The sequence below is a fragment of the Ammodytes marinus genome (genome assembly GCF_949987685.1).
Source record: "Ammodytes marinus genome assembly, chromosome: 19".
Lineage (NCBI taxonomy): Eukaryota > Metazoa > Chordata > Actinopteri > Uranoscopiformes > Ammodytidae > Ammodytes > Ammodytes marinus.
The window spans coordinates 23544056-23561297 of record NC_137223.1 but is presented as its reverse complement, the minus strand read 5'-3'; the positions used below and the strand labels follow the sequence as shown (position 1 = coordinate 23561297).

General features: G+C 40.2%; 1 protein-coding gene across 1 annotated transcript; it reads right to left on the bottom strand.

Annotated features, from left to right (window-relative positions):
* Positions 1-4019: 4019 nt before the first annotated feature.
* Positions 4020-15295, bottom strand: LOC307266290 (12-(S)-hydroxy-5,8,10,14-eicosatetraenoic acid receptor-like). The gene is made up of 3 exons (XM_080048268.1): positions 14679-15295; positions 8733-9138; positions 4020-7474 (listed from the first exon to the last, which is right to left on the bottom strand). Exons 1-3 carry the CDS (start codon positions 14834-14836, stop codon positions 7010-7012), a joined length of 1029 nt encoding a protein of 342 aa, XP_079904394.1. The 5' UTR covers positions 14837-15295; the 3' UTR covers positions 4020-7009.
* Positions 15296-17242: the final 1947 nt, after the last annotated feature.

Sequence of the window (17242 nt, the reverse complement as noted above, 5' to 3'; positions counted from 1 at the left end):
TTCAAACAATTTTCACAGTGAAAAATCAGTAGAATTTACAACGAGATGGTTTTTTATGCAAGAACACAAATCACTCGTGAAAATTGCACCGATTTAAATCTCAGCCCGTTCGCTGATCGGTCCCCTGGTCAGAACACGTGACTCTGCTGCCACCACGTGGTAGGGCCGAAACATGAGCACGAGGCTGAGGCTCACACAAACCAACATAACACACCTAAAAGCTCTTATTTCATTCGAGCCAAGGAGGTAAGGATTCATACGAAAAAAACAAACCATGTAACACTGCAGATTTTAGCGTATGTACCATAACATTATATTTATATTAGGTAGCCTATACATGTAGACTAGATTTTGTCTACTTTTTCTGAATGTAGGCCTATATAAACTAGTCATAGTGTTTTTTCTTTCTGGCTGAAATTAATCCTTGATGACAAAAGCCATATGGAGAAAAGGTAGATGGAGCGGTATTAAGTTGTACCCGAAAACCAAACAGTAACATTTTTTGGGGAATATTTAGTTTAACCAGTTTTTATTTTTTCACCAGTAGGCCTATTTTATTATCAAATTATAGCATGTTCCTAAAGTTTTTTTTTTATAGGTTCTTACCGGAAGCTGTCTGTCCTGCCACCCGCCCACCTGCCTCCAGGTAAAAGTCACAGTTTGTGTTTCAACTAGCGTGTTCAATCTTCAAATGAATTCACTTCAACCATTGATTTTAATGTAAGTTGTTTCACTTTGAGCTCAGTTGTTTTCCCTGCCACTAGACGGCGGTACAACATAACGTTTTATTTTCTCTTGTAGACTAGACTAGAGCATCTGGAGCGGCTTCATGAACATGTTCTGTCGGTCAAATCAAACTTTTATATTTACTATCTATGGTCCAGTTCTTAAAGTTTGTCTGTTTGCAGAATCCAGATCCTCTTGATTGAAATTCTTCGTCAGAAAAGTTAACACAGGAGCGGAGCATAGCCTACTGCTGACAACTATGAACAGGTCAGTGAACTGTACACTCTCATGTAGATTTTTTTGATTAAATATGAATCAATTTCATATGAATGATCCAATATTGATTCTTACAATCTCATGATACAGTGCAGTCAGGTAGCCTATGAATGATTTGTAAAATGTAGAAGTGGAGTATTTAGGCTACAACCTGCACAAAAAGGATTTTTTTTCACTTACATCTTTATTGACACACTATTTGTGACAATAACATGCCAGCTGTGATACAATAGTAACAAATCAACTAAGAAAAGCTTTTATTACAAAACTATCAAAACAAAAAGTCAGTTTGCCCATTTTCTGTCTATAGTTATGTTTCTTGGAGTCAAAGTTTTTGTGTTAATTTGTTTCATAAAATGTTCAAATGTAGCTGATAGCTGACATATGAACTGTGACATGTTTTTATTATTTTTCACATTATTCATCCAGCCAACTGTCTGCACATATCAGGCTGATGTCTCCACAACTCAAACGGTTCAGATGAATTGGTCTGCAGACTTTTAGTTTTCAGAGTTTCTGCCCTGTCTTTGCGCAAAGGGATATTCAAAGTAGATTGCACCAAACATAAAGGCCTACTTCACCAGTGGGAAGATGAAGGTGTGTTGAACTCTGAGATCCTATGCAGTATAAATGTGCAAACATTTAAAAAAAATCGGTTCATCCTAGCCTGAGAAAAGGCAGAAAGAGTGTTTTATGGTCTCAGTGTCTAACCCTACATTTTGCACAGTTGTGATGTCACACCTTAACAGGAGCATCTGGTTCTGACAGCCAAGGCCTTGTAAATGTGTAAATGTCATTTAAATGTGCATAATAATGAGTCTATTAGTATTCTTGGCAAACTGTTTTTGCACATAAGGGCCTAAAACAATGGGGATGTGTGCTGCATCCATATAAGGTCATGGTGCACAGTTTGGGCAAATGTGTCTCAATGTGTTAGATTTTTTGTTCACCTGTTGAATGTGGAAGAAAGTGAAGTTCGTAAGATAAACTCTGAGAATTGCTTCGCTTATGAAGATGTTTACGCCTCCACACTAGCGATAGCCAGAGGCATTATGTTGTTGTGTTATACATCCGTCTGTAGGTACGTTGTTTTGTCCGTCCATGTCTTATAAGCACTATATACACTCACCGGCCCCTTTATTAGGTACAGCACGTTGTCTTGACACGTCTACATGCCTAAATGCATCGAGTTTCTTCCATGTAGTTTGCTGATTAGCTATTTGTTTTACACTCAATTGAACAGGTGTGCCTAGTAAAGTGGCCGGTGAGTGTATATGAACACTTTGAAGGATCTTCTTCAAACTTTGCGCAAATGTCGACTCGGACTCAAAGATGAACTGATTCGATTTTGGAGGTCAAAGGTCACTGTGATCTTACAGATTGTGAAGCCGCAGTGCCCTTGTACCATATTGTAGCTTCTTAGTAGCTTAACTTAAAGCATTGCCTACCTACTACTACTGCCACTGTACTTTCACCGTTCTTCAATTGTATGCCTTGCAGATATAACAGCCAGGTGGTATTTCTAGTTATTCCTTCTCTCCTTTTTTCTCTGAATTCATTGAGTTTCCCACTCACCACTTTGCCACTTATTTAACAAGGTTGAGACATTAGGTAATTTGCTGTTTAAAAAAATAATAACACACTGACAGGGCGTGTAGCCAGCGTGCAATCGGCAGCAGCAACAATAACACTGAAATGTTCAGCGTTGTTTTGCTACTGCATCACTCTGTTATGGTTACAGTCATATTCCTGACAGTTAGCCTGCTAGCCCCAACTTGAAAGCAGCTAGTCGGTTGCAACACACATGCAACCGACAAAGCGCCAGGAGCAAAGCCGCCTACACACTGTATGTAACATTTTCCAAAAACAAAACAAAATGACCTGTCAAAATGATGAGCTAATGGGTCTATAGTACTAAGCCACAGGTACATAAGGACATGGCTATGCAAGCAAAGGTGGGACTTTTTTAACCTTTATTTATACAGGTAAATCCCATTGAGACCAGAGACTCTTTTTACAAGGGCAAGACCTGTTCCCATTCCCACGTTACCATTCCACACATACATTCATACACCGATAGCAGCAGGCTAACTATCGACATTCACACGAGGCAAGGTTGGTGAAGTGTCTTGCCCAAGGACACAACAACCATGACACAAGTGGCAGGACGGGGATCGAACCTCCAACCCTTCGATCATTGGCCGACTCCCTCTACCACCTGAGCCACAGTCGCCCCCACACTTTGCTGATTTGGGTTGATGTATTGGACTTTTTATTGCTGATTTATGATTTAATTACTACTGGAGCCTGAACAAGCTGTAGCATCTTTCTGCAGAGTGTTGGAAAATATACAATAGCCTGTTGAGACGGATCCGCCACGCCAAGATTTGGACATTTTCAAATTACTGTATGTAGGAGGGTGTGACAGAGATATTGAGGAATTTCATTTACCAGTTTGGGATGAGATTGAAACGCTATGAAAGAGAGTAAGGTTTTCTCACAGTAAATGGTTAAATTTGGTGTCAAAAACTGTATGTATCAGTAACCTCCATCTTGAATTTAAAGGTGGAGTCAGTGATTCTGGAGAACGCTTGTTGTCAAAATAACTTTTTGTTTAGAGAAGTGAATATCTCCCTACGATCCGCTACCTGTCCGTACTGTGTGTGAACTGAAAAAAAAATCTAGTGTTAATACATAGCCTAAGCTCTGTAAACTGGCATGTAAACAAAGGGGCCCATCGTAGCTAGAAACATACCAGTTTACAGAGCCTAGGCTGTGTATTAATACTGGATTTTATTTTCAGCTCACACACACACAGTACATGTAGCGATCATGAGGAGATAGTCACGGATTTTGACAACAAGCGGTCTCCAGAATCACTGACTCTACCTTTTTAAAGTGCTCTCCTCACTGCTTCACCTGTGTATGTGTGGACTCAATATATACAAAGATCTTCAAGTCAGTATCTCAATCTCTTATATACAAAGAATTGGATTTTATTAATTATATACATCGCAACATTGTTGACATGGCAACTTGGGAAAGTTTAAAACAGCTTTCCCAGTATCTGAAGTCCACTTGGGTTTGACATTTTCGTGGACGTTGTTGAACATCATTTTAAAAAACCTCCTTGAAACACCAGAATGTGGACAGGTTTGTTTACACTGATAGTGAAGTAGGAAGCAGCATGGATAATTATTAGTTTCACATTGACAGTTGTAGATGAGAAGTAATGGGGGTGCCTGGACACTCACAGTCATTTCAAGTTGATGTGAAAGTTTAGTTTTCACATCTATTGCTGGGCTTACACCAGAGGACTTTTAAAAGACTTTGAAAAGACTGAAGACTGAAACCCTCTTACATCTAAAGACAATCAACTCACACCTGAAGACAACTAGTCATTAGTTTTCAGTCACAGAGTGAGATTTTGAAAAGACAGGGGTCTCATATTGCAAGACTACAACTAGATTCCTTTTGAGATTAATATTATTTCCGCAAACGCGATAGTGATTATTTAATAAAAAATAAGGTTAATTCAATATTCCGAGCGGGGGACTTCCTTTAGTTATTTGACCATCTTTATTTGCTGATCTTGTCCCCCAATAACGTTAACTCCTAACCCTGTATTTGACGGTAGAGTGTTCAGGTTGCGTGGCTGTCAGCCTGGTTCTCCCACCGAGGCTTCAAGGAAAAAGTGTCCGAAATAAGTGCCTACACGTGCGGACACAGGTCGCGACTAATGCCGCTCCTCCTGAGTCGTGCTTGGTGCATGCGAGAGTGTGACAGTGTTTACGTCATTTCGCTTGAGCCAACCCCCTAAGACTAGCGATAATATCAAACATGTTTGATAATGTCGGAACGTCAAGACGGGGAGAAGACTGGCTGAAATCGGGTCGGAAGACCACCATACACCAAACGACTGAGATTACGTGCGCGCCACAACTCCAGCAAGACCTCTGTGATTTCAGTCCGACATTGGAAGATCGTCTGCGACTGTCAAATCTCGTGAAAAGTCGTGTAGTGTAAGCCCAGCATTAGTTGAAGGTAAGGGTCTGTAGAACAATTTTGGTTTGAGTGCCAAGAAACCAGAGCACATTTCTTTTTATTTTGTCCACTTTCCAAAATGGCGACAATTAAAATCAAGAATTTTGTTTAAGGGTTAATTCAGGTTAAAAAAAGAAGAAGTTGGTCTGGTTTCTTGACAGAATTTAGTGCTGAAAATGAAACTTTCGCATCAACTTCAAATGAAAACATCAAGTTACCCATGCATGGCCCTCTCACTAAAGTTTAAATGTAACCACAGAAAGAAATGGACTTTGGAAAAAATGAAGAGACCACTCCAAATGTTCAGTGTCTCTCGTTTGACTATGTATAGGCATATGTTTGAGTAGAATGAACGTTTTGGTTTTATAATATAAACTATACTGACAACATTTCTACCAAATTCCAATAATTTTTTGTCATTAAGACCATTTTCAATAAGTAATGTAGAGATGAGGATTGAAGAAAAATCCAGACTGGTCTCTTAATTTTTTCCGGAGCTGTATATTGAAATCTTAATGTATATTTGTCAGTAATTGACTGTAGAGTTTCCTGAGTATTGAAGTAGAGCTACTGGATGCAAACAATCTAATGGTTAAAGGTACAGTACGCACACTTTTTTACAAGCTTACGCACAGTTTGTTTCTACTTTGCAAGGGCTGTTAAATGCATTAAAATACACTCACAAGCGATATGCCATTCATTTTATTCCTACACTCAAGTAATATTTATATACAGTAAAAGCAGCATGCAGTTTGAAAAGTAAATTTACAGCTCACAACATGCTTGGCTTGTATCCGTTTATTTACTATTTTTTACTGTAATTTGTTTTTTTTTACATTAGATCAAGGAATAGCAACTAAACATGAAGCCATATGAGTGGGCCAGCCAATCACACACACACACACACACACACACACACACACACACACACACACACACACACACACACACACACACACACACACACACACACACACACACACTCACACACACACACACACACACACACACACACACACACACACACACACACACACACTCACACACTCACACACACACACACACACACTCACTCACTCACTCACTCACTCACTCACTCACACACTCACTCACTCACTCACTCACACACACACACACACACACACACACTCACACGGTATCTCAATTTTACACACAATCTACTTAAATTCCATGTACACCAACACTGGTGTCTGGAGTTATTTTGACTGAACAACCCTCTCCAAAAAAAATTTAATTAAAAAACAAACGATTGAACTATAATTAAAAGTTATTGCTTCTATCTATCTATACAAATAAAATTGTCCAGCAGATAAGAGTGTGCTATTGTGCATTTAAGAGGGGAGGGGGGGGGGGGGGACATCTGGACTCAAATATGGGCGAATAAAGCCTCAAATAAACCACAATCGAGTGCCTCATTTAGTCAGATGACAGTTATAGCCACAGATGACTAACTGTATGGATGGAGTAATGTCTGGAAGCATTACCACATCAGGTGTGTTTCCTGTCTGCTTGACTATGTAATCTGTGTTGGAAGTGCTATAAACAAAACAAACAGCCCCTACCCCCTCAATTTTAAAGCTATAGTGCGTAACATTTTCATACAAAATAAATGTTGGTGTCATTCAAGCCATCGCCAAAACGAGTTGACACAAAGTTGATTAAGCCTGTCAGCTCCACAAAACTCTCTGTCTGTATTTCTCAGTCTGGCACTGGACCGACACTGGTGCAGGAGCTCAGAAAAAAATCCCCAAGAAGAGCCCAAGAAATGTTTCAGTTGTTGATTCTAACTCTAAGAAGAGAAAAAAACCTGGACGTACAGCAGAAGGTATAAAATCCATGTGCGACCACCGACAGGCTTTACATCACGTAGATGCGCCGACAGTGTTGTTGTAACTACCCAGAAACCCCCTCGTGGGAACAACAAAAGTTACACACTGTAGCTTTAACATTCCGCTTCAGGTTTTTTCTCTAATATCGGCGACGAGAATGTCTTAGTGGTCGTCGGCGACACTTGGCCCGACTCGGAAGTGATCAGCCTTTTCTGCACAGACACGGGGCAGAAAGTGGCGACGTAAGCGTTTTTGAACCCCGAGTTACAGAAGCAATAAACCACGGGGTCCAGCAGGCAGTCGATGTAGGACAACACCATCAAACTGTCGTAAACTTGCACCGCTACGTCCTCCGCCGCTTGCCATTTCTTGAGTCTTACGGCGAGTAGCACGGCCCTGGCTACGGTGCAGGGCAGGAAGCAGATTGAAAAGACAACAAGCACGGACAGGACCACCCAGACCGCTCGCCGGAGTTTGGTTTTCTCCCCGACGGTTTTCTTGTTGAGGCGGTTGACGATGCGCACGGTGCAGTAGACCAGGATGACGAACGGGATGATGATCTGGGTGAAGAAAACCACCTGGAAAGATAAAAAATAAAAAGTTGTTTTAGTATAATGGCAAGTTAATACAGGAAATCACCTTGTAATAACACATTATTTATTGAGAATATTAAGAATAAAACATTTAATTAATTTTCACTTCAATATGTAGGCCTAATCGTCTGCCGCATATTTACGGGTTTTCTCTGCCAGATTTTTGCCGGTCCAATCAGCGAACAGAGGGAGTGGCTGAGAACTATGACGTTGAGTTTCAGTTGTAGTCAGAAGCCGGCGCATGACATACATCACGACCAAACGTTATGCGATCGGTTGGCAGATCCAGAGTGGCACTGGGCAGATCCAATAGTTTTAAACTTCAACAGACACCCGCCTTCAAGTGAGTGAACGTTTGTCAATTGAGCGATTGGAAACCTTCTGTACAAATGAAATTAAATATGATGGTTTGATAGGACCAGGCTAGGAATAAACCCCTATACTTTATGTTATAATTGAATACAAAATGGTAGGGTCAAATCCCCACCATATTCAAATATGCTCAAATTTGTTGTTGTCTGTTGCGAGCTGTTAGAGAACTGGAGGGAAACATTTGAACGATTAGAGATAATAAACTGTAATCACTGTCGTCAGTGAAGGAAGTCAGTGTTTACGTATGAGGCTGTGTAAATAACTGTAGTTCCCTCTAAGTTTTGGAAATGTTTTTTGCTGTTTCTGAGTAGTGTCTGTATTTGTTTATGCGTCCATGGCAATAACAGGGTGTTTGGTTACCATGTCATATTTTACTGCTATGCGCATGCAAACTAAAGCAAATCTCTTTCTTTTTTGTTAACAATTTTTGGGCATTTTTCGCGTTATTAGACAGTTTGGAGGGACAGAGGTGAAATGGGGCAGAGAGGGGAATAACATGCAGAGAGCGACCCGGGCTGGATCCTAACCCGGGTCTGCTGTGAAGAGGACTGAGACTCAAGTTTGTATATTATACATTTTGTTATACAGTGGTGTGGAGTCTGGAAAAGAGGATTTTCATATCCTGTACCAGAATTCAATTAAAAAAAAACCTAGTCAGGGGGGGGGTTCTCGTGGCACATTGGTTAGAGCGTCCTCCCCCCCCCCCCCCAGCCCATAGAGGCTCAGTCCTCTTCACATCAGACCCAGGTCGTTCTCTGTATGTCATTCCTGTCTCTGCCCCATTTCATATCTCTCTCCAAATCTGTCTAATAAAAAAAAAATTAAAAAAATGCCCCCCAAAAAAAACCAAGTAAATAAACAAAGTCAATACCTCTCGTAAGGTGTCGGTAACATCATGATAGTAGGTCTCCACCTCCCGGCCGTGGCTGTTGCAGCATTCGAAGGTGTTGAGCATGGTGGGGATGGTGAGAGGCAGCAGCAGCACCCAGATGAAGATCGAGATCTGAGGAGTTTTCTTCAACACTTTCACAAAGTTCCTCCGTCCGAGATGCACCACGTTGAAATAACGATCGATGGACAGTGTTATGAGGAAAGCTATGCTGGCCCCGCGGTTTAGAAACAGCATAAACAGCATTGTTTTACAGGCTAGGTCGTCCGTGCTTCTCCTCTCGCCATGGAGGTAATGGTAGGCCTTAGCGGGTAGACATGCCACGAGTAAGAAGTCCGCCACCACAATGTTGAACAGGAATATGCTTTTGTTCTTCCAGAATTTGAACCTAAAGGACAAGAAAAAGGCAGGTTTAGTTATATAGCACAAATCAATAAACAAGGCAATTCACAAAAGGGCTTAAAATACATTAGACTTAAAGGTGAAGTAAGCGATTTATTTATGTTAATATAAGTGTTAAATCGCTCTTTATTCGTACAGTGATCACTTATATAGTGTGCGCTTTTCATAAAGCTGATCTCTCAGTCACTCGCTCTGCATGTAATCGTCAAATAAACTTTTCGGGGATCCCACTACTGATATCCAATCAGAAGAGAGAACGCTACAAACCGGCACCCGTCTCACTGCCGGTGCACGCGCAGAGCGACAGATGGGTGAATGTGTATGCGCCTACAATGGTGGAGCAGGTAAAAACCTTCCCAATGTCTGTTTTTTTTTTTTTTTTTTTTTTTTTTTAAGATAAGTTTTTGGCATTTTCAAGCTTTATTAGACAGTACAGAGTTGAAATAGAGAGACAGAGAGAGAGGGGGGGATGACCTGCAGTAAAGGTCCACGGGTCAGATTTGAACCCGCGACCACTGCAACGAAGGCCGGAGCCAATATGGTACGCGCTCTATCCACTACACCACCGGAGCGCCCCGCCAATGTCTGTTTTGATGGTTTTTATCATGTTTTATCACACTTATGGATCTGAGATGATGCTTGATAACTTGCTTATGTGGTGACGTAGGGACGAGGGAGGGGACTGCTAACTGCAGTCACTGAGGAAGTTCGCTAAACCGACCATTCCGCTTACTGAACCTTTAAAAAAATATTGAAATAGCATTGTAATAGATAATAGAAACAAAGGGGGAAAACAGGCAGTTTTAAAGATTGTACTTAAAGGTGCTCTGAGGAACTTTCTGTTTGGGTTCATTCTAGCGGCCCCTTTGGACAAAAGCAGTAGTGTTTTTACTACGCCAGCTGTTGTTCCTGGGTGAGCGTAACTCATGACAAAGGCATTAAGAAAAACTATCTAAAAATAGCATTCTTTGCACTGATGGTCTCGTTTGCTGTAACATGTCATTTATGATCATCAGATGGAACATAAGTCTGTTTCAGAAATATTTGAAAGTTCCTTGTAGCACCTTTAAAAGACAATACAAACAAGCTAATAAAAAAGGAAGTAATTGACAAAACTGTTGTCTTAATTACATTTTACTGGCAAAGTTTATTTTGTCTAAAGAATAAACAGAAGTACCTGTGACGGTAATCCCCATTGTTATATCCTATCAGACACACCCAAAACAATCTCTGCACACCTCTCTTTCAAATGAAATCACCCATGAAACTGATGCACTCTTACTACTTCCTTTAGTTTACTAATCTTGATTTTTTTTTTTTTTTAAGATAATTTTTTGGCATTTTCAAGCTTTATTAGATTACATATTTGAAATGGGGAGACAGAGAGAGAGGGGGGATGACCTGCAGGAAAGGTCCACGGGAAGGATTTGAACCCACGAGTATTTTATATACAGATCAATGCATGCATGATTTTCTATACTAATATGATGTTTTATATTGAATTTTTCTAGTTTATTTTGCTACTGCTTATCTTTTTCTAGTGTATATTTCAATGGAGGAAATAAAAAAAAAAAAAAAAAAAACACAGACCCTGCTAGACTGTTTCTTGCTTGGCACCTTTTCAGTTCTGTCAGAGATATTCTTTTAATCTACAGAACAGCTTGTTCCCCATTTCACATGTGTATCTGATCATCTAAAGATAGTCTCGCACACTAAGACTAAACTACAGCTAGGAGGTAGTAGCCTTATCTCATGGTAGCACACAGAGGTACATACAGACACAGTTGTGTTCAAAATAATAGCAGTGTGTTTAAAAAAGTGAGGCAAGATCAAAATCCTTATCATAGCTTTTATTTCCAAACACGCAAATGCATTGGGGACATTGCACATTCTATTCCAAATTGAAATGTGAAGAAACATTTGTCAAATGTTTCTTCATCTTTACAGAAAGTGAGGAAAAAGGAATAATAGACTGCTCAAAAAAATAGCAGCTTGAATGGGGGCCGCAGACAGTTTGTCAGACGACCCCCAAACACTGAATTCAAGCCACAGTACACTTTGAAGACAGTGAAGCATGGTGGCACAGGCATCATGTTATGGGGATGTTTCTCATACTATGGTGTCGGGTCTATTCATCGCATACCATGGATCATGGATCAGTTTGGATACATTAGAATACTTGAAGAGGTCATGTTGCCTTATGCTGAGGAAGAAATGCCCTTGAAATGGGTGTTCCAACAAGTCAACGACCCCAAACACACCAGTAAGCGAACAATTAACGTTATGGAGTGGCCAGCCCAATCCCTGGACCTTAATCCAATAGAAAACCTATGTGGTGACATCAAAAATGCTGTTTTTTGAGGCAAAACCAAGAAATGCAGAGGAATTGTGGAATGTAGTCCAATCGTCCTGGGCTGAAACACCTGTTCACAGGTGCCATAATTTGGTCGACTCCATGCAACACAGATGTGAAGCAGTTCTCAGAAACAGAGGTTGTACAACTAAATATTAGTTCAGAGATTCCTAGGAAAGCTAAATCTTCATGCATTTTTCAGTTGATACAGTAAATGTTTGAGTTGTAAAGAAAAATGCAGACTGCTATTTTTTTGAACAGTCTAAAATTCCTTTTTCTTCACTTTCTGTAAAGAAATAGAAACATTTGACAAATGTTTCTTCATATTTGGATTTGGAATAGAATGTGCAATGTCCCCAATGCATTTGCGTGTTTGGAAATAAAAGCTATGATAAGGATTTTGATCTTGCCTCACTTTTTTTAAACACACTGCTATTATTTTGAACACAACTGTATGTATTTAAAGTGACAACCTAAATGTGCAACAGACTTTAGAATGACCATTTAAAATATTATAATTATTATTTTTTTTATCATTACAGCAATTTGAAAATAGTCATATTGAGTCATATGCAACTTAGACAGCAACCCATTGAAGGAAAGCTTTACGTTAACAACAAAAAGCGCTTTGGGGCTGAGAAAATCAGCTAAAAAGAACTTTATAAGTCAAGTCCATTTACGGACAACACAGCAAGACAACTTTTTTTTATCTATCTACATTTGAGAATCCAAACTTTTAAAGGTTTAAAGGTTTTTGTCAAAATCAATGAATATCTCCTAATGATCCACTACCTGTTTGTACTATAACTGCGGTGAAATAAAAGTGGTGATAAGACACAGCCTAGGCTCTGTAAACTGGTAGGTAAACAAAGGGTATGATGTAAACAAATAGGGGGCACACTGTAACTAGCAACCTGCCTGTTTACAGAGCCTAGGCTATATATTAACACTGGATTGTTTTTCGGGCGGATCGTGAGGAGACTTTCACTGATTATGACACAAAGTGATTTTGCCAATAAGCAGAATCTCCAGAATCACTGACTGCCCCTTTAAAAAGAGCCACTTTTTGGAGCATGCATCTATCATGGTCTCTTCATGCAGGCTGTCGTTAGGCGGCAGTGGTTATGAAAACCCAGCCAGTGTAATCTATCACCCATTCACTTTGTGTCTGGATTCTGGATTCTGTGAAATCATTTATTGACAGTGACAGTGGGGCAGACGCTAACCGTTGCTAGGTGACAGTTACATCATTGGCATAAACTTCTGCTTCTGAGAAATGCGTTAGATATACAGGTCATAGAAAGTTCTAGAAATAAGAAGTAGTAGGTGAAAGGTTCAATCTACTTAAGAATACTATCATTTACAGATCCATTTCATTATTTCTTTATTATTTCATTCATATTCATATTATAACTACCAAAAAACATAACTTCTAGCCCATTTAAATAGCAAATACACCTTTTAAAAGTCTACAAGTAATTGTCTGTTGTCTTTATTTTATGTTTCGGACCCCAGGAAGACTATAGCTGTCACTGGAAAAAAATCCAGACTGGTCTCTCAATTTTTTTTCCAGAGCTGTAGGTTTAATTTGAACACACATTTTGATTAACAAAGGCCATTGTGACTGTGTAAAATAACCCAACCATACAGTATGGCCTATCTATCCACCTCAGTTGTTTTGTATGAGTTAACGTATGAAGGGAGGCGCAATATACCTGCCATGCCTGAACTACCTGCATATCTGCATTACATCGCGTCTGGATCATTCAAGCGCAATCTACATATTTCTGCTGCCGTCTATAGTGCTATGTAACACAGGAATGCCAGGTATACATAAGATTTACATGCACGCACACACACACACACACACACACACACACACACACACACACACACACGCACTCGGGACGCCCTGAATGCCATTACATACAGTATCTCTTTGTGGTTATAGTCACTGTATGCTCTGTGCAAACACTCCATGGCTTAAAAACCAGTAACACTCACGCAAAACCCTCATTTAAATACCACTGCCTCTACCATGTTATACTGGAAGATTAGAATATTGATTGATTGATTGATTGTCTTTATTTCGAACATGTAAGCAATAAAAACAAAGTTAAAATAAATAAGGAAAATAAAAATTGTGGAAAAAAAAACAGCCACACTTTCCACATGCTTGAAAGGGGGTAAGAGGAAGCAAAACGTATCTAGTCCTATCCCTTAACAGATCAATACCTCACATTAAGACCATTAGATATATAGACTCTCTCTCTACTCCACAGCCATTTCCCTATTACATTCAGAGGAAGGGATAAGGCAATTTACACAATGATGTTTATTTCTATATATTTATCTGGTGATATTGCTGTTATAGATTGCCAAGATCATTGCATTTTTTATGTCCTGTTTCTTTGCCTTTCTATGTTTTCTTGCTGCAAAACAAATTGCCTCTCAGGTTGAAGTTGATGGTGCATGTTTGCACCTGTTGGCAATTGCACAACTTTTCTTAGTTGATCACCTACAAAACACCCATCAATCAATCTTGCAAATGTTAGAATGACAGTCTAATGTGGCACTCTTTATTTTTGGGATCTTAGTGATTTGGGATCTGGCCATAACTGTGCTAAATGCCTGCAAAATACCACCAGAAGATAAGTCACGGCCAACAGCAGTTTTTAGGTTCAAGTTCTTGGCTTTACTAGATACATTGCAAGTTCAAAGTTGTCCCTTTTCTGAAAGCTGAGCACCCTAATTCATCCATGTTATTAAAGGTGCACTATGCAACTTTGGGTGTGTCAGAGAAGTGAACATTTTCTAAGGTATGTTCTTATAACTGTATAAACAAACTTCCCTCACAGGAAAATGTGATCCCTTGAACACTGTTTGAAGTCAGAAAAGCTTCCTGAAAAGTTACTGTTTCACTGTTGTCGTTTACAGCAGCAGGGCCCACAGTTTGGTTCACAAACATATTCTAGTCTTACGTTTGGTTCCAGGGTGCCTAAACAATAATTTGGTTTTGATTTATAATGATACAATTATAGTATACTAAGAATTACATGTAGAGAAAATCTCTTTTGTAGCTAACTTGCTAAATAACTAACTACCTTACCAACATAATACCTTCATAGAATAAAGGAGTATGCAGTGATTTAGAGATTGTGTTTTTCACATACCTGAATATGAAGACGTAGAGCACAGACAGATTGAGCGGCAGACCCAGGACAAACTCGGCTATCATGATCCCGGACAGCGCCTGGTATGTGAACTTATACGGCACGTCGCAGTGGTCTATGGTCGCGTTTACAGAAGACATGTTCAGTCGCCTGTACATGAGTCGTTGTGAAGTCAACACGGCTTCCACACAGCAATAGGATGAATTGAAGTACAAAAAAAAAAAAAATTAAAAAAAAAGTCCTATAGAGTGTTGTAACAAGGGTTAAAAGAGTTTCCTTGTAGGCATTGCAAAGTTATATTAAATTCCTTAGATATTGCTGTAGAATCTTGTCTCCTCGAGGCACTTTTTCTCGTTGCCTTTCTCACTGAGAAACGTCAACAGTCAACAGTCTCCTTTCCGAGAGGCTTTAAGTGATTCTAGAATGCAGCTGGTCGTGCCAAAACATGCTGGAGAAAAAAAATGCACTTGTTGTAACCGAAGAAGAAGCATACAATGAAGAAAAAAACAAAAAAAAAACACCCAACTGAATATAGAGTAGAGAGGTAGTGAGACGTCCTGTCTTTCTGTGTGAGTGTGTGTGAGAGTGTGTGAGAGAGTGTGTGAGTGTGTGTGGGATCTCTTTTGGTGTGAGGCTGCCACGGATCGTGCAGAGAGGAAGTATTTATAGTCAGCTGGAGGTGTGGTTTAAAGAGAGAGAGAGCTTTGAAGTTGGAACCGACTCAGAAAAACATGGTGTTAAAGATGCATGTTTAAAAGTGTAATATGATTCTTTACGTTTTTGTACAGTTTTAACTTGACAGGGGTAGTGTGTGTGTCTATCTATCTATCTATCTATCTATCTATCTATCTATCTATCTATCTATCTATCTATCTATCTATCTATCTATCTATCTATCTATCTATCTATCTATCTATCTATCTATCTGTCTATCTGTCTATCTATCTATCTGTCTATCTGTCTATCTGTCTATCTGTCTATCTGTCTATCTGTCTGTCTGTCTGTCTGTCTGTCTGTCTGTCTCTCTATCTAATCTAGTTTCATTTGCTTCTGCTGAACAATCCCTTGTTGCAACTAGTCTCATGACATTCTGATTTAGCAGATATCGTATCGATCAAATAGTTTTTGTTATTGTTCATTGTATTACAGAGAAAGGATGTATTGTTGTTTCAAGGGTTTTCCCAGGTGATAAATTTAAAGGTTGTGAAATTCCTCAGGTAGCTGTCTAGTTCCAAACCGCTGCATCAGGCCTGCACATGTCTATTACATGGGTGTTTATGATAACATTGTCTTCTAAGAAAAATCACATATCAAGTCTCAAAGTGCAAGATCAGCTTTATTGATAATGCCCTTACTGTATATTCATGCTTGAGTACAGCTATTGAGAAAAGCTTAAAGGTTGAGTCAGGGATTCTGGAGAACGCTTGTTGCCTAAAGGTGCGAACACACTAGGCACTTTACACGCGTACAGACGCGTATACAATCGGCCGTTTTTCCATAGGGAACCATTGGTTTACGCGCGTACATGGCGCGTAGGTGCGGCACTCGCGCTAAAGCAACATTTTAGCCGCGTTAGCCGCGTATGAGCCACGTATATACGCACCTACGCAGCTACGCGAGGAGTTCAAAAAATTGAACTTTTTACGCTCCTACGCGTGACGATTAGCCACGTTGGCCAATCAGCTTGACCCGACGTCACATACATTGGCAGGGTCGGAGAACAGTGTACACAGAGGCTGAGAAACACTGAGGAGGAAAATGTATTGCGGGCGGCCGGTGCTGTATGAAGCCGCTCGGGGTTAGAAGACGTGGGGAAAGTAAACCAGGAGAGTGGACTTCCTGGTTAATTCAGTGAATATGTGCGGCTGTGCTTTAGCCGATGAACCAAGTTAGCGCCGTATAGCATTAGTTAACTCACCCTGTTGTGTGCGGGCGGCTAGCGCCTCATATTATGAACCCAAACATGACAACTGTCCGCGGGACTTTCACGACAAGTACACGAAGCACCGGTGTTGATCTACGCCAGCCACGGTCCCCTGTCACAGCCAGGTAGGGTAATGTTGGCTACTTGCCTTTATGTTGTGCCGCCGTGCACCGATGCTGCTGTAACTGTGTTTGTTATGTAGCTGCCGTGAATATGCAATGCTGTTTTAATGATAGGCTATTTGTGCTGTTCAGTTTGTCTTTTGGCACAGTTGTTGGCCGTGTTGTTGTTGTTTTTGTGCGGACATGCACGCTGTTGTGTCGGGTCGGTTCTGATCGCAGCCATGGTTGATAAGGGAAATACAATATCGGGAGGGAGACTAGGCACGTTACGCGCGTATAACCATTTTTGACACAAAATGATCAAGCAACATTTTAGCTGCGTTACGCACGTAAATCTTACGCGTGTAAAGTGCCTAGTGTGTTTGCACCTTTAGAATCACTTTTTGTCAAAATCAGTGAATATCTTCTCCTGTGTATTGTGTGTGCTGTGGGCTGAAAAAAAAAATCCAGTGTTGATACAAAGCCTAGGCTCTGTAAACACTAAACAGGCATGTTGCTAGCTACGGTGGGCCGCCTTT